At 34.1% G+C, this 19184-nt stretch overlaps 1 protein-coding gene across 4 annotated transcripts in view; it reads right to left on the bottom strand.

Moving 5' to 3' along the window:
* Window positions 1–19184, bottom strand: part of PPP4R1 (protein phosphatase 4 regulatory subunit 1) — a 65026-nt gene that overhangs the window by 16633 nt on the left and 29209 nt on the right. For all 4 annotated transcript variants that reach the window (XM_074340365.2, XM_074340367.2, XM_074340364.2 and 1 more), the window contains 5 exons: window positions 16937–17044; window positions 16738–16803; window positions 15538–15696; window positions 12584–12711; window positions 4594–5117 (listed from right to left, as the gene is read on the bottom strand). In XM_074340365.2, the coding sequence (XP_074196466.1) occupies window positions 4594–5117; window positions 12584–12711; window positions 15538–15696; window positions 16738–16803; window positions 16937–17044 (985 nt within the window). The remainder of the gene's footprint in view (window positions 1–4593; window positions 5118–12583; window positions 12712–15537; window positions 15697–16737; window positions 16804–16936; window positions 17045–19184) is intronic.

Genomic DNA, 19184 nt, shown 5'->3' with positions numbered 1-19184 from the left:
ATTGAAGGTGTTTAATCATGGAAAGTTACTCATGAAAAGTATCCTCATTCTTTTGAGCATTTCAACTGCAATGTGTACTAACCCTTTTAATCACTTTGGCTATTTAATCACTTAGAATCTTTTAAGTTTCCAAGTGAAATCAAAATAGTACTAAAGGAGACCGCACAATACATAAAAGTTAAAATGTTTTGTCCTGCATAAAACGCATGGGTGTGTGTCTCTGGGGGCGGGGTGTGTATGGGGGGGGTGATCCCTAACGCATCTCAATTCTGTTCCCTGGAAAGTAATTAATAAATCAGAACTATTCACAGAAAATGCTTTACAGAGAACATTTGTCTCTAAATGGACTACTTACTTCTATTTGTCTATGTTAATTTTCATCTTTAGGTTTGTATGTTCATGAAAGTTTAAATAAGCTACACTTTGAATTTAGTTTCGTCAAAAAATTGATATAAAAGATCATTAAGGTAGAGACTAACGCTTCCTTAGGAAACCTGATGCTTCTATTCCCCATCAGAGAATGAGGTGGTATCTATTTAATGCTTAGCTTGTAAGTAAATTTTGGTAAGATATACCACCATGACAAATTTAAGAAAACTGAACACATAGGTCTTTATTAAGATCTCCATTTTCTTACAATCTTGACTGAAATCCCAGGAACCAGAGATAATTTAACCACAGATTTGTGAAGAAAGTCTGTTGTGGTTTATGCTCAGAAATAGGGACCACCTGGAAACTTTGAATTTTACTCCTTCCCTGAAGAAGCTGGTACAGCTGAGTTACACACCTTTATAATCCATTAACTCTTCCACAGATTATATTGGTGATTAGTCACAAATTCCTAACAATTTATTGCTTTCAGTCAGTGACAATATGATTTTTCTGCTGCCAAAAGGTCGCAATTCTTCCACTGGGCCCAAATTGGAAAGAAATGTGTATTTTGTGAGCTTAGGCAGTTTTTTCTTTTGTAGTCTATGAACCCAGCTAGTGTAAATCAATAATTCTACTCGGTCACTGTTCAAATTCAATCCTGAATCAACTTGGCAATTCCAAATGTCAGGGATGTGAAACTGTCCTGAACAAAGACAGAAAAACATCAAATCCCCTAGATAAGTAATTTGGAAAAAAGGATCTCTTACACCTTCCTCATATTTTACCACTTCCCCATTTGGCCTTTCATGTAGGATCTATTCTGTTCTATAACTGAGGAAGGACTTTTCTTTTCCTGAAGGAGTATTTCATTCTAGTTTGTGGAAACAGTTAAATTTTTTGGCCAAAAACTCACAAAGAAAAAAACCATCAACGTTTTGAGGAACGTTAAGAGTTAAATTAGCAAGACTATGAAGCAAAGTCTGCCTTAAAAGAAAAAAACCCTAAGTCTTGCTATTTTTTCCCATGATATTTCCCACCCAAAAGTAATAAGGGTAAAGAACAAGTGGCACAGAGGCTTGCAAAAGCTGAAATTCGACTTCTGAAGAGATGCCCTAAGATGGTTTCTCTGGGCAGAGCCTCCCCAGATTTTACGGCCTGACAAAAAAAAAAAAAAAAAAAAAAAATTACACATACAACATAACTAGTTTAGTCCCTGGTAAGAACTTAGTTTCCAATTTTGGATTAAAGTTCTGCCTTTCAAAAAAGTAGACATTTTCTAATAGTTTGAAAGAAATGACTGCCCACAATGGCAGAATTAGAAAAACAAAAGTACCCAAAACTAAGGTATATCGTTTTAAAAATTCAAAACACCTTCTTATACAGTGGAAAATTAAGGCATAGAAAATTAATTTTCAACTATGAAATTAACATGGATTAAACACACCCTCAGATTTCAATAAACCCGAATGATTAAGAATTCTGTAGCCTAAGCATAAAATCCCCAATACTGCCCATCTATGTTTTACTGTAGGCAGTTTATGTACTGTCTCGCCCTTTGTGCTCACGGGGGCTGGGATTTTTGCCTGGTTTGTTGCTGCTATGTATTTAGTGTCTAGGGGAGTATCTGATACACAACAGATGCTCAATAAGTAACGCTGAATGAATGAATAAATAAATCAATGGATATGTTATGAAAATATCATCCTTATGGACAGAAAGAACATGACAAATTTATAAAACATAGTAGGTTTAAGAGTTAAATTAGAAAGAAAATTGATTAAATCACAATGTAGTATTTGTGTTGAAATCTCTCAATTGAGGCCTGTAAATTTATAATACAATTTTAAGTCAAACATGGTATTAGCCATCTTCTGAAACGCAAAGTCATATATTGAAACTTATATGTACATGTAGGTCTTTTTAAAAAGCAAACTACACATATTAGTTTTAGCTGATTTGTTAAAAAGAATTAAAGTAGCTTATTCAACATTTCGTATTTGTTAAGTGCCTACTATGTGTCAGAGAACTAGAAGGTGCTATAACAGAGAGCTCCCAGAACAGGCTTAATTAAAGCCTTTTTCCATAAAAATGGAGTGTAAGAAAAAGTGTGAAAGTTATTGAAGTCTGATCAACTGAATAAAACTTAAGTTGATAAATGACATAAAGCTTATTTAAACAAAAAGCTAACCACTGTAAAGACAAAGAGTTATCAAGATCTGACTATCCTCAGTTGTGAACATCCTTAGTTTTAGGTATAATTCTCTGCGTCTCAGTTCTCCTCGTCTGGGGATGGAAGAGAGTAAGAGGGATGGAGGGGGACTAAAAAGGCAAGATTTTGATGAAGATTCTAATTTGTCAAACAAAACAAAAACCTCGGTACTTGCTTCACCATTAAGATGTCATAAAATGCAGAATACTGGTTCAAAGGGGTAAAAATCAGTGAGAGAAGCCACAATTGAGGAATGAGCAAAGAAAGGGAAACTGTAAGGTTTTCATAAAAAATAATCTACCACAAGAGATTAAAAAATAGGATATGCTACTGAAAATATTCAGTCCTCTGTTCTTGCCTTTGTTTCAGAATGTAATAAAAAGGAATGAACTACTGATACATGAAACAAGGATAAATCTTAAATACATTACACTACGTGACAGAAGTCATACTCAAAAAGGTTTGCATCAGTTGATCCTATGTACGCGGCATTTTGCAAAAGGCAAAATCATAGGACAGAAAACAGATCAGAGGTTGCTACAGGCTGGGCATGAAACAAAGGGCTGACTAGAAAGGGGGATATGGGAACATTCTGGGGTGATGGAACTGTTCTGTGTCTTGACTGTGGTGATAGTTACACACAACTGTATGTTTGTCAAGTCTCATAGAACTGTCTGTTCAAAAGGCTAAATTTTACTGATAGAAATTATGCCCCAATAAACCTAAAAAAAAAAAGAAAGTTAAAAAAATGAAACTGACCATCTACCAGTTAAATTAAAATAACTTTCAACAATCAAGGATATGAATTTGCCTCGAATCAAATAGTTTAATTTTTCTCCAAGTGCAAAACTGTAATAGACTATCTTTTTTTTTCTTTAAGGAGGGCTCAGCTCACAGTGGCCCATGCAGGGATCGATCCGGCAACCTTGGTGCTACCAGCACCACACTCTAACAAACTGAGCTAAACAGCCACCCCCTGTAATAGACTATCTTTTAAAAAATCATGGTAAATTAAAGCCAAATAAACTGCCAACTTAACCACCCACAACTGATGTAATTTTCAAAGTTTAAATACAAGGTTTTATATGTTTTAGAAGGATACTGAAGGTATCACGCTATTTACTTTAAAAATGGGTATTTACCAGCAATGAGCAAACCAATAGTTTATAAGTTTTAGCTTTTGGAACTAACAATGCCAGAAAAAACCCCACAAAGAGAAATTAGTTCTGAAGACTTGTAATTATGGGATTTTTCAAAATTGCTTTTGTTTTAAATAACATCTCAGAGTTCACAGAATAAGGTTTTGAGAGTCATTAGGAAGGCCTTAGTCTTCAAAGAAGCAGAAAGATAACATCTGCATCAGGTTCTAGCTCCATGGACCTTAAAGCACTTCCCAGCACAATGGGGACTGCTTCAGGACATCACATTTCCCACAATTTAGAACACATATTTCACTTCATAAGAGGCAACTTTTGATTTTAACATAAAACAACTTTCAAGGCTATCATTCACAATGAAAGAATCTAGGTGATATACATGTAACTCAATGGAAAAAAGTCAAAACTGAGGAATTCATCAATTCTTGTAGATGTCTACAGCTCTTAAAACAACATATTCCATAGGAAAATCTGTGTCTTTGTCTAGTTAATAGACTATAGTCCTTCCTTAAAAAACACCACCATGTCCATTTCTATTTTATAAAAAAGCTAATGAGACCCAGAGAAGAATAGTTAAGGCAGAACAAGATTTAAAATTGTTAAACATTGTTTGAATGATTGCCAAAATTTCAGCTAGAGTGATCCGTGTATCAACAATTCTGTGTATACTATAGTTAGGAACACAGTGATGAGTTTATCTAAATGAAATTTCCTAAAAATCAGATATATATCAAGACATGACATGATGATAATGGTCCAGATAAATTTTTTAAAGGCAATTTTTCTGGAAAAAAGGTCAGAAAAGAACATTCTATATCAACTTTAGAATAAAAAACTTGACTGAATCTTCCATACCTTTAACATCTGGATCATCAATATGTGGCTCTAGATTTTCTATCATTTCTTCAAGTTCCTTTCTGGTGGCCATAGTTATGTTTGAAGAACTTGGCATGGTGACTTCAGGTGTTTCTTCTGGTCTCTCTGGACTGAGTTTATTCCCAGATCCCTGCTCAAGCTCTATATCTATATCTATTTCAGGAAGAGGAGTCCTCCAGAAATGGAAGGAGTTGTACAATTCCTGATCTACGAGAGCTGAATCTTGTGAATTGGTGCCAACCTCTGGCCATAATGTGGACTTGTAGTTACCAGGCTTTTTATCATTCTCATTACTAGCTGCTTCCTGATGAGAGTCTGAGGACAAAGTACAAAGTAAAGACCTGTCCACTGGAACACTTATTTCACCTGGAGATTTCCTAGATGTTTCAGCACAATCTTCCATCGTGTTTTCCAGTTTGATACTGGAATTACTAATACTGGGATCTGAAGGAACATCCTCTGGCCTGAGTTGTACATCCTCTGGGACTTCTTGATCTCCGATACTTTTATTGTTTCATTTATTGTTTATTGTTTCATTTGGGGGGAAAAAATGAAAGTATAAAAATAATTACTGAAGAAAAATCAATGAAGGATACTATATAAAGCATTTTGACATGTTAAATAATAAAAAATTACAGATTATCCATAGAAAATGAGTAGTTTATATAAATTACTGGTAATGCTTCTTTTTCCATCAGTTGTTCTGTGTTCAGAGATGTAAACATCTGTTAAGCCTAAGTCTAGATATTAAAGCATTAGATGTTAGTTGGAGAAGATAAAAGTTAAGAATCCTGGGATTCTACAATACCACGATAATTTCCTAAATAAATAATAGTAGGAACATAAATTCCTACAATGTATTTTAAGATACATTTAAAAAATTATCTGATTTTTTTTAGGATTATGATATTGCCACTCTGCTCTAATGACATACTGAAAAGTTGAGAATTAAAACCTATTTGCTTACACAAAAACAAAAAAAAACACAACCTCTATATAGCATTACAAAAGATCTTATTTTATTTACTATCTCACAAAATATTATTACAACCTACTTACGTATTTTAAGTAAAAAGTTATTTTTAATTTTTCCAGTTTCTAGTTCTACTCCAAGGTTTTCCCAAAATGGAGTCATGACCTAATTGCTAAGGACAGATGGTACAAGTTCCTAAATTAAAACCCACTGATTACCGCCATCCACTATATAAACTAAAGTACTACAACAAGTTTTGATGTTTATCCCCTACATTTTATTAAATTCAATTATATTTAACAAATATGTATTGAGCACCTACTAGGAGCCAGGAAATGAAACAGTTTTTGAGGATTCATACTCAAGATGCACATCTTGCTCATGAGATTACAATTAGAGGCAAATAGGAAAAGCGAATTTATAAGCAAATAATTGCCAGAAAGAATGGTAAATACAGAAGTATGAACACTGAACACACAAGGTAGAGATGAAAATTGAAATTAAAAGGTTTTAGAGGAAATGATATGAATTGTGTTTAGAAGAACCAATAATGTTTATGAGGTTAGGGGAAGAAAATGTACTGAAAGAAATAGCATATGCAAAGGGTGGTAGAGGAGGTATAACACTTTCAGAAAACAGCAATGAGTTTATTATGGCTAAGAGAAGGAAATGATGGACAACAAGGATGAAAAACTGCAGAAACCACTGCATTCCACACTAAATACCTCTGGAATTTATCCTACAGGCTATAGGAAATAAAGTAGGAATTAAGAGACTTACATTTTTAGATGTGTTATTTTTGAAAAACCAGTCTGGAAGCAGTATAGAAAATTGGTTGGAGGTCAAACAGGAGGCAGAAATATAGAGCAGGTGAGAGATAGTGATGACTTTCTGAATGAAGGCAGTGTTTTGGGGGCTACAGAAGAAATAAACACATTCACATGATGACAAAACCAATCAGATTTGTTCACTTATAGCATGCTGGAGATGAGAAACAAAAAAGAAATTTGGAAAGATTTCCAGATTTCTGGCTACAGCAACTGATTAGAGAAGGGGTGTCCAAACTGTGGCCCGCGGGACAACTGCAGCCCGCGATCCATTGTTAATTGGCCCACAGCAAATTCCAAAAATGTATTTAGTTTACTTAAATAAACCAGGTGAGGCAATACATACTTCACCTCGAGTGAGTGGCCCAGCTGTTTGTGTATTTTACCGCATATGGCCCTTGGTGAAAACCGTTGAAAAAAGTTTGGACACCCCTGGGTTAGATGCTGGTACAAAACGCAAACAGTTTAACGAGAGAGCTAATGAGTTCCGGTTTGGATAGGCTGAGTTAGGTATCTACGTTGAAGGTGGTGGTGATATCCATGCGAAACTGGCCAGACACTGGAGGCAGATTTGGAGGTCATCAACTCAGAAGTATAGGGCTCAGATGTGTGTGATGCAAGAAATACAAATGAAGGAAAACACGACAGTCATAGAATAACAGAGTGAAGGCATTTTTCTTGTATAAAAGGGTGGTAAAGATGAGCATATTTTTAGGCTTAGAGAAAGAGGTTATAAGAGATGAAGGAACTAGAGACACAGATTTATGAAATAACTGATAAAGCAGAAAGATGATGGGCTCTAGAACACAGGTGGACAGATGAAGAGATACCTCTTTCTAAGAAACATGAAAGAAAAGGAAGGATGGATATGTAGGTAAATATGTAAGGTGAGTGTGGGGGAAAAAAATTAAAGGTGCTCCCTTGAAACATTGTGCCTTTACATATAAACAACAAAAGATATTAAACAGAAGGCCTGCCAGGACAGTGCCAGGACTGTGCAAAAGGAAGGTGACGTTCACACTTATGTAATATCCCAGTTGAATAGCCACCTTAAATGTTCTCATGAAATTATTAACTTCCCTCTGATTAGGCTTTATCTTATAGCAATGTTCACATTATTTTCAGAAACCTGTTTTAAAAACACACTATGGTGATTTTTAAAAAGTTTTTAAATACAGATAAAAATATTTAATAAGTCATCTGAAAACATACCACACAGTGATAGCATTTTCAATTCTGATGTTGCCCTTCCATTCTTATTTCTATAAAATATATAGTATGCATATATAATAAAATTCTGTTACAACTATGAAAATATTTAACTACAAGTTCTTAAGATTTTTATCCCAACACTGGCATTACATTAATATAAAACTCCAAGCTTTTTAAGGACTCAGATTCCACTTTATTACTTATTCATAAAAATGAGGGATTGGCCTAGATGGCCTATAAGATCCTTTTCCTCTCCAAAATAGTTCTTGAACCTAGTGCTATTATGTAAAATAAATGCCTTCTATACGTGTATGAATTACAGTGGTATCTTGATTTTCGAACATAATCCATTCCGGAAGACCGTTAGCGTTCTAAAATGTTCGAAAATAGCCGACACCTAAGGCCTCAGGATCTTGCACTCAGTGGAAGCCGCGTGACATGTTCGACTTCTGAGACGTGTTCAAAAACTGAAGCATTTACTTCCGATTTACTTTCGCATTTTAAACCGAAATGTTTGTCAATGGAGACGTTCGAAAACCGAAGTACTCCTGTATATAATATTTTCCAATCATGTTGTTCTTATTAAAAGATAGTTAGTCTCTTGTTTAAAGAACATTAGTGGCATAATTGGTAAAATTTGAATGAAGTCTCTAGATTAGATGACAATATTGTATATATGTAATTTCTTAATTTTGGTAATTAGACTGTGTGGTATGTATTACTGTGATTTGAGGAAATACAGTGAAATATTTAAGGAATATAAAAAGAGTATCGTGTCTAAAACTTATTCTCAAAGAAGTCAGAAAAAAATAAAGGAAATATGGTGAAATGTTAATATTTGGAGAATCTGGGTAAAAGGTATATGGGATTCTTTGTGCTATTTTAGAGTTTTTCTGATATCATTCTCAAACTATATTTAAAAAATTATGAACTGGTATTGTCTGGTGGAGAGAAGGAACAAATGAGTAAAACCTATAAGACTTCATCTATCATCTAATGAATTTAAGAAAGTTCCATTTAAAATATACAAAAAGAACACAACTAAAAGGCCATTTAGTATATAAAACTATTCTAAGGGCTGAAGTTCCTTGACCACTATTTCACCTTAGCATTCAGATTAAATTGTAATGCTAAAATTAATTAAGACTATTAAATTTTAATATTCTTAGCAGCAAAAACAAAAAATGACCAAATCATTCTATTTGTCTAATGTAAAATTACTAGTTTGTCCAAACTTCAAATTCTTAGTAGTTAAAGAGACAAAAATTTTCCCTAGAATAAATTCTGGCAAGAATTACTACATGTATGAATAACAGTTGCTTCAAAATATCAAAAACATAAATTCTCTAAATATTGATTTTTCCTGGAGCTGGATAACAGTCAATGGCAAAATTCTGACATTTTTGTCTGATTTCTAAATGCCATTATATAAGCAAACAATGTTTTGAAAATCGAGGAGACATGATTCTACATAATGAGAGAATGACTATCCTATCTCCTAGGAGAGTATAGGTAACGAGCACCAGAGGGTAAAGCAGAATTTCTCTCAAAAAGAACCTTAAGTTTTCTTTAGTGTCTACATAGTTCACAATTAATATTCTCAGAGTTACTGACTAGGAACTGAGACCACAGGCCTAGAAAAATAAGTACTTATATGTATTTCAAGGAGAAAATGACCTATGGAACATCTGGTTAAAGAAGCAGAAAAATGGAAAGAACACTTTCCAAGATATATTTTTCAAGTACTGTGAATTAACTAAATGAAGTTTTAACAGCAGTGAAATACTTGCGAATTTGTACCAATAACAATCAATTTGACTTTCACATAATTGGCATTAAGCAAAACTGACAAAAACTAGCATACTAGTTTTTTAGTTACTTAAGGCTTTTTCAGTTACTTAAGACTTTATTTTCAAAATAAATATATTAATAAAATAAATACATTATTTCCTTATAAATAATAAAATAAATACATTATTTCCTTATAATAATTCACTCAAGATTTATTATGTGTAACCTACATGCCAGGCCCCAAGAAGGTGTTAGTATATAGAGAGATAAAAAACTAGATAGTTACACCAGATTGACTTGTGGTTTACTGGGTGATATATGCAAATACACAACTAAAAAGATATGATTAAATATTAGTGCTCTCATTGCAGTCCTGACAGCCAAGATGCAAAAGCTGTGAATTTCCTGAAAAACTCATGGAAAGATTCTCAGAAGTATCGAGTTTAGAGACAGCAAACAGGCTGACACTGACTTTGTTAAATGAGGTATGAATGGAATAGGAAGGGCTTCCCAAACAGAAGCAGGAAGAACCCAAAGGACATAATGTATTCAAAAAACAGTGTAATTGTTGGTTTGACTTAAAAAGAGAATGCTTATTTTACATAATTTAGAAATTCAAATTTGAATGTTTAATTCTGCTTCTGTAAATAGCCTTTATTAACACCTTCAAAGAACCATTACTAGGGCTCAGTTGGTTAGAGCGCAAGCTCTGAACAACAGGTTTGCCAGTTTCATTCCCACATGGGCCAGTGAGCTGCGCCCTCCACAACTAGATTGAAGACCATGAGCTGCCAAGGAGCTTCCAGAGGGGCGGCCGGATGGCTCAACTGGTCAGAGCGGGAGCTCTCAACAAGGTTGCCAGTTTAATTCCTACATTGGATGGTGGGTTGAGCCCCCTGCAACTAAAGACTGAAAAACGGTGACTGGACTTGGAGCTGCGCTGAGCCCTCCATGGCTAGACTGAGGGACAACAACTTGACTTGTGGCTGATGGACCCTGGAGAAACACACTGTTCCCGAATATTCCCCAATAAAAAATTGAAGAAAAAAACACACGAACCATTACTAGCCTGATCAAGGGTGAGTGAAACATAAATTTTGTATAAAAAGTCAGATGTTTATAATCAATAAACACTTCAAATAGTGTTATTGATATTAAATGATTCCAGGGTCAGATGAAATAATATATAATAAGTAAGTAGTAGTGGAAATACATTATCCAAACCTTCCTCACTCTGTGAGATATTTGAGAACTCTGAATTCTAAAAAACTAAGAGGACCTTGAGAACACGAACCAAGTTCTCTATTTCTATTAGTATTTACAGGAGCTGGTTCTTAGTAGGTGCTCAATTAATTTTCAGATAATCAATCAATCTTAATGAACAAAACAACAATTCTAACAAAGCTTAAACCAAAAGCCAGTGAAGTATTAAAGAGGGTGAACAAACTAATGATTCTAATAATGTGTAGGATAACTCTTCTTGAAGCTAGGAAATAAAACTACACAAAATCTTTTACAAAAGTGTAACACAACTTGTTCCTTAGCCAGAAACTCTCTATTCCCTCCCCTACACCATTAATGCAATTCAATAGTCTAATAATATAGTGAAAATCCAATTCCATAAATAGTACTGACTTGACCTTAAGACATACCTCATTACAATGGAAGAGAAATTAAGATTTGCAACTAAAAGATAACTACCTTTAAATAGCTCTTCCAATAATGTTCTATACCAGCAGTCAGCAAACTACTGGCCACGCTACCCACACCAACTACTTTTGTCAACAAAGTTTTACTGGACCAGAGTCAAGCCCATCTGTCTATGGCTGCTACACAGTGCAAACACAGAGTTGAGCAGTAGTGACAGAGACCGGAAATATTAATTATTTGGCCTTTTACAGAAAGTTTGCTGACCCCTGTCCTATGTAATTCTCTGTAAATTTTTGTTTTCACTTACTAAACCCTAACTTTAAAAATAAATAAAAGTTGCATAACAGTCTTTGTACAAATTTGATAGTGAAAAGGTTCACTGACTTTAAAAATGAAAAACAGATAACACCCCGCCCCCAATCATTGTTTTTGTCAAACTCCTTGTAGCAGCTGTTTTCAAAAGAACTGATAAACTTTGCTTGCTAGGAAGGTAGGTTTAGTGATTTTTCTTCCTTTACAAAAAACAGTACCTCAGGTTTGTTTGGCTATTCAGCAGGACAGTAGGAGAACGGGCAAAAAGGTAAAACAAGGCAGCAGAGAAGAAAGGAAGAACTGCCAAATCAAAACACCAAGAAAGCAAATATCACAGTATCAAGACCTACAGAAGAAAATGTCCATTAGCATCATGACAAGGGAGGGACAAGACACTATGGTAACTCAAGCATTACACTAGGGACTGTTTCAAAAACAGGTTACTCAATTATTTCAAGTGCATGCCTGTAAAAGTTTGTGCTTATTTCTCATGCACTAAATAAGGTTTGAATTGTTTTTTCCATCAGTATATATTATAGTAAATTTAAAAGTCTAAAACTCAAATTTTTAAATGTAAAAAAAATTTAAAATAAAAATCAAGAGTTGTCCTCTTTCAGCTTCATTTTAAAATCTGTTGCCCTATTAGATTAATACACTTAAATTGATATTCTAGTTAATAAGTATACTAATTTGGTGTTAACCATTAAATTACTTTCCCCTTCAATTGGGAGATTACAATCATCATTCTGTAGACAGAGAATCCAAGGTCCACAATTAAATTAATTGACTGGAAGGAAAAATAATAGTAAGAAATGCACTATATACTAAAACATATCCTAAATTAAAAAAAAAACACCCTTTAAATTGAATAACCATTACCTTATATATTCTAAATGTCAACACATGGTTTACTAGGTAAATAAGTTATTAAATAAACTTATTTCAAACTATTATCGAATCTTTTACTATGTGCCTGGCATCAAGCTCAGTGTCACGTGCATCTTCATCTACTCATCTAATATATAACCAACCAAAATGACGTTTAACAAAAGTATTTAAAATAAAACTCTGTAAGAATATTTGCCAATTTGTATAATCAAGGGAAATAGTACGCTCCAAAAAGAACGCTTATTATAAAATAGTGAAAATGAAAAAAATGTTCACAAGCAATAAAACTGGAAAGCAAAGTTTTAAAAAATTGTACCTATTTTGGTCTTCTACTGCTGTATCTTCTGAACTTTTGCTCTCTTCTTTAAAATACTGGCCTGAGCTAGATGGATTAGCAAAAGTAGATATGAAAGGTCCCAGAGACTGAAAAGCTGCTTGGCGAACCTAGGAAGAAAAAAAGGACCGTAATAAAACATAAAAATACAGGATTATTAATAACCTACTTTCCACACACTGAATGAAGTATGTTTAAGACAGTAATTTTTTTTCTAAATGAAACCCAGATTCAGAACTATAAATCATTATTCAGCTAGAATTTAAAATTCTTTATAAACGATTTTCTCTTTTAATTTTTTTATCCTGGCTGAATATTTAAACCATGAAAATATGAATATGAGATCCTATAAAACATTTACATGGAACAAAATTAAAGAAAGTCCTATCATGTTCTCAAGAATAAAAAGAATGAAGTCAAGATTTCAAACAGAAAATATAAAGCAATAAAGTCACAAAATGTGATAAATTCATTTAATGTTTTCCGGTAGGAAATACTGCAATTTGTTCACTACAAGGTAGCAAGCAGGTGTACCAGAACTATATACACACTCATCAGAAATATAACATTGACAAAACATATTTCACTAAAATCTGGAAGCATATGTTATTAAAGAATGTCTCAAGTAGTAGAGCTAAAAAGTTTAGAGAATTTTATTTCATATCATATTTGATTATGTTTGTAATCAAAATATAAAAAAACACATTTGGAAAGGAGAGGTTTCATAAAAGGAAGTAGAAGGATGGACATAATCTGACAAAGGCAACTATGATGGTGAAAACCACAAACCAATTTCTCTGAGATTATGCCTTTTTAGGCATAATAATACCTTTTCCAAGTTTTAAAATAAGGATTACATGTTTTGTGTAATTTACTTGCTTGGAGAAGCAGTTACAAAGTTAATTCAATTGGTTAAAAAAAGGCTTGAATTATGTGATGATAGCAAAAAAAATAGTGTGTATATGTTAACTTACAGATTTTTTTCCCTTTATATTTCCATAAAAGCATCAAGTTAACTTTTAAAATTATATGCACAAGTTTAGTCTACTCTGGATATTGTTAAAACTCTGAGCTTATCTCAAATAGACATAGGATTTATATACCTCAAATGACTGAGATTTAAGGAATCCTTCTTTTTAACATAAACGTATTCCCAAATTAACAGGAAATACTGTATAACTCAGCCAAAACAATGACAAAGTAGTTAAAGTTTTAAAATGAAAACTTCAAATAAACTATAGTCTTTTCTAATAATCTTATACAAGATACTATTAAAAACATTAAAGTAGCACTAAGGCTTTAACAGTCTTTCCCTCTATGTAGATTTTGTTTTGAAAATGAATGTGGTGAGATCCTGAGATCAACTTCTCACATGATAGCACATGAAAGCGTGAGGATCTCAAGTGACCCACTCCCCAGTGAAATAGGAAAGAAAAGCCCACCATTCAACACCTCTGGAAATGGTCCTAAAGGTAAACAACAAATTAAGGAATATCTATTCAAGAAAATCCACAAAAATTCAGTTAAAAAAACCGAAAGTCTGAGGTATCTGAAGCAAGACCAGCTCAGGGAGGCAGAGACTCCACTCCAGACTGCTGCAGCCAAGAACAGTGGACTCCCTCTCCCCCAGCCAGCGGCCTTTCAATGTTTCTCACCCTGCCCCTAGCTACTTGTTACCCAGACCAGGTCCTGGGCAAGTGCAGTGGAATGCTGAGGGCTCCCTTCTCCCACTTAACACCCATTCGTGTGTTGGAGGCTCTACCTTGGATGTGGCTTATAATACTGAGGCCCCAAGAACCAGGACAGACAAGCCAAGAGAAACTCAAGTTGCTGTCTGTTCCACTCCCACCAAAATGCTGACAGCCCAAGGGTGACTAAGGACATACCCAAAGCTGTGCTTCCTGGAAGGGGGCAACAAGAGTCCACACTAAAGTATTCTAGCCAGTCACTAAACAAACAAGCAAATAACAATTACAAGCCCCTGATAGGGGTACCAGTATCCAAATATGCTACAATATATTATCTAAAATGTCCAGTTTCTAACAAAAAATTACAAGGCATGAAAAGGAACAGAAAAGTGTGATCCATACACTGGAAAAAAAATCAGGTAACAGAAACTGTGTGTGAGAGCAGTAAGATACTGGATTTAACAGAACTGGCAGAAAAAAGAATTAGTGAACTAGAGGTACATCAATGAAGTTATACAAGCCAAAAAACAGAGAGGAAAAAGGAAACGAGGAAAAATGAATAGAGCCTCAGAAAAATGTGGGACACCATTTAAGCATACCAACCTGAGTGTAATGGGACTACCAGGAGAAAAGAGAAAACAATGTATTTGAAAGAAACAGACATTCGGGACAGGCCTATAACAAGAGATTAAATTGGTAATAAAAAAAAGACTACCCACAAAGGAAAGTCCAGGACCAGATGGCGTCACTGCTGAATTCTACTAAACATTTAAAAGAGAATTACTACAAATTCTTCACAAATTCTCCCAAAACATAGAAGACTAGGAAACACTTCCCAATTTGTTTTATGAGGCCACTATTATCCTGATAACAAAACAATAAAAAAGAAAAAAAACCCAACAAAGAAAACAGACCATTATCTCTTATAATACAAATATAAAAATCCTTAACAAAATACTAGCAGAATCCAGCAACATATAATTATATGATCAAGTGAGACATCCCAGAGACTGAAGGATTAACATCTGAAAATCATATGATATATCATATCAATATAATAAAGATGATTTAATTTGTATAGTAATTTTGACCAGTTTTTTAAAAAGTTAATAGTCGTCTATTGTTTACTCCTAGAAGTATTAACAATAACATACCTTAAATTATAAACTATTTCTTAAATTATGGAATCAAAATCATGTTTGCTGTAAAATGTATTATTTTACAAATGATAATTAAACAAAATCCTACCCAACGTGAAGGATCACTGATCAAATTAATAAACAATGCTGACAATTTAGTCCGTCTGATTTCTTGACATGTTGCACATGAAACTGCCATGAAGCATTCAGCACAAGCCTTCCGGACTCCCCAGACGTTATCAGAACAAAGTTGGAAAAACCTGGGCAGCTATACAAGAAGGATAGTGTTGTGTTAGGCAGATGAACAGAATAAGGTTTAATGCAGGCATACCTTCTTTTATTGTGCTTTGCTTTATTACACTTCACAGATACTGCATTTTTCACAAACTGAAGGTTTGGCAACCCTGCATCAAGCAAGTCTATCAAGTGCCATTTTTCCAGCAGGCTCAGATGATGGTTAGCAGTTTTTTAAGCAATAACGTATTTTTTAATTAAGACATATACACTGTTTTTTTGACATATTGCTATTGCACACTTAATAGTCTACAATACAGTGTAAACATAACTATTATATGCACTGGGAAACCAAAAAGTCATATGATTCTCTTCATTGTGCTATTTACTTTATTGTGGAGGTCTGGAACTAAACTCTTACTATTAATATCTCCGAGGTATGCCTGCAGTTATTTTTATTTCATTTTCTGCTCTCAGTGTTTTAAAATATTAGATTTTCTTAACAAAGTTTAGAAGACCTGTTTAGTATTAACACTCAGTAATTTAAAATAAACTACACCTAATTTATAATACTATTGGCTATGGAAAAGTAAAACACTCCCAACAAACACAGCTTAAATGTTATAATCCAAGAGCTTGTACCTAAACTTGTTTTGGTAACAGATGGTTTCAGAAATTCTTAAAGTGTGATAACTTACACATTAAGCATATATATATATATATCCCATGTACTACCATTTAAAAATAACCTGCTGCAGATTTAATTTGTCACCAAAAGACTGGAGGGTAGCAATAAAACTAAAGATTCATTTAAATAAGAACTGATTTAATAGAAATGGAAGAGGTAAAAATGGATCAACGGTTCTTAAACATATTTGCATTTTTAACAAACTTTCTTTATCAAAACACAGTTCTGATTATAGAAATTTAAATTCCTAGACTCCAAATCCTATTATCTGTCTGGTTTACATTCAGGAAGTTGTGTTAATAAAATGTGGGGGTAAAAGTATGCATTTCAAACTTCATGTGCTACTTTGTAATGCACTCCTTTCTCCTTTGTTTCCGTAACACTTACCAACATTTCCTCAGTAGCTTGCTGGCCAACTACACTGCAAATATCTCCAAAATTGGCAGCACAGACCTGATAACAAAAGCATCACTGACATTTCAAAATATTACACATGAAGTTCTTTAAAAATAATCTTTTAAATTTCACATATCAATACAGTAACCACTAGAACCATGTGTTCTTAAACAAAAAGACTAAAAAATACCTTTCGAACATGAAACATTCTGCAATCACAGCACATCTCACAAAACCTAGGGAGGATAAGACGCTCTGTAATGTCCTTCCCAACCATTGGAGCCATTTTGCACATTATCTAAAACAAATAAGAACAAAAATACACTGAAATTATCTTCAAACTAAGACTTTTCCAGTTAAGTTTGCTAACTTATTTATACCATGTACATTACAAAAAATACTCATCTTAATTATCTGAGTTGATGAAAAATAGATATTAACTACTACCAATAAAATGAACCAATAATTACTAAATGCATAATAAACACAGAGAAAACTAAAAATTTCAATTTTGTCTACAATTTCAATCTTATTAATCATTTTGCCTGATAACTTTAAAAGTTAAAAAAAAACCCTACATTTCTCCAGTAAGAAAATAAATGGTGACTCTTCCAAGGGAAAGATTATCCATAGTAAGGATCTGGGTTCAATACATCTATACTGCTAAGAAAAGACTATACAGGGGCAGTCCTTACATTACAAAGTATCTGTTTTAAATGAAACCTGTGCATATTACAACTGCGCCCTTACTCTGCAAAGCCTAGGTTTCAAAGCAGGTCAAGGCAGATCAAGGCAAGGACACAATTCTGATATGCGCACTTCAGTTAACACAGTACTAGGCAAAATGAGGATGAACTGTGTGTGAAAACCAGCCCAACATTATTTAAATAAACTCCCCCCACAGCTAGTATAGAAAGAAATCTGATGATTTGTCATCATTTATCTATTACATCTACTCCTAGCCATGCAAATATGACAAGTAGTAAAAGGCACACAGATTGAAGAGAAAGCTCTATTCATATGCATATGACATGATTGTCTACATAGAAAATACCAAGCAATCTACAAAGAAGCCACTGGAACAAATAAGTGAGCCTGGGAAGTTTGCAGAGCACTATGTCAGAATACAAAAATCAAATGCATTTCTGTAAATTAGCAATGAACAAATGGAAACATTAAAAATAGTTATCATTCACAACTGTGTTAAAAAACATGAAATCTCAAAAAATACATGTGATCTACTGAAAACTACAAAACACTGATAAGAAAAAGACCTAAATAAATGGAGAGTTCTATCTACCATGCTCATGGATTGTTAGGCTGGCAATTTTCCCCTAATTGATGTATAGATTCAACACAATTCCTACCAAAACCCTGCCTTCTCAGAACTGGGATCTCCCAAATCCCAAAGCCACTTATATTTTGACTCTGTTATCAGGTCTGTTTCTACTGTATTTCCCTGAAAATAAGACCTATTCGGAAAATAAGCCCTAGCATGATTTCTCAGGATGCTTGTAATATAAGCCCTACCCCAAAAATAAGCCCCAGTTAAGATCATCAGCCAGACGAATGCATTTAGTATGCCTCTTGCAACACACGATGGACATGTTGAATTATAAAATAATAACATATAATTAAATATAGATATGTAATATTATTGACATTAATACTTAAAATAAATGATAAATCATAATTAAGCATTTGTAAATACCCAAGCGGGTGCCTTTGGACGAGAAGTAAACGCCTATGTAAACAGATGAACTCGAGACTTACTGCCGAATGACCAATCAGAGTACAGACACAAGGCATAAATAACGTGTGCACTTGATAACGAACAGACGTGGTTGTGTCTAACATGAATCTTCATAATTCAATACGTCGTGTGTTGTAACAGACTTACTTAATGCATTCGTGTGAAATAAAGAAATGTCTTCTGAATTTTGGTGCCTGCAATTTTTCGTCACTTTTGTGTGGACCATCATCCTTAACTGTTATCATTTTTGTTGCCATTCCTGTCTCGTAAGTCTTCAATTCACACTTGATTTAACAGTAGGTTTAAAGGGAATAATATTTTGACCCCCAGACAAGATGAGTGCAAAAAGAAAGAGCTATTCCGTCGAGTACAAGAAAGGAATCATGGAGGACTCCCGGGTCAAGAATCTTAAGGCTTTCTGCAAAGAGAAGAAGCTGGATCTCCGATTGGTCTGAAAATGGCGAGCACAGTACGATAACCTCAGTCAACAGGTGGACGAGGGAAATGCTAAGGAGCGCAAGTGTGGATCAGGTGGGCAACCATTATTTCCTGAGCTGGAAGACATCATCTGTGAGTGGATTGCTGACAGGAGAGCAAAGGCTTTGGTTGTGTGCAGGGCTGATATTCAAGCATTTGCCCTTGCAATGGCACCACAGTTAGAAATACCCCCAGAAGAATTCAAAGC

The sequence above is a fragment of the Rhinolophus sinicus genome, chromosome 4, assembly GCF_057876585.1.
Source record: "Rhinolophus sinicus isolate RSI-liver-muscle chromosome 4, RSI-T2T, whole genome shotgun sequence".
In the NCBI taxonomy this organism is placed as follows: domain Eukaryota; kingdom Metazoa; phylum Chordata; class Mammalia; order Chiroptera; family Rhinolophidae; genus Rhinolophus; species Rhinolophus sinicus.
This window is presented reverse-complemented; position numbering and strand designations above follow the sequence as displayed.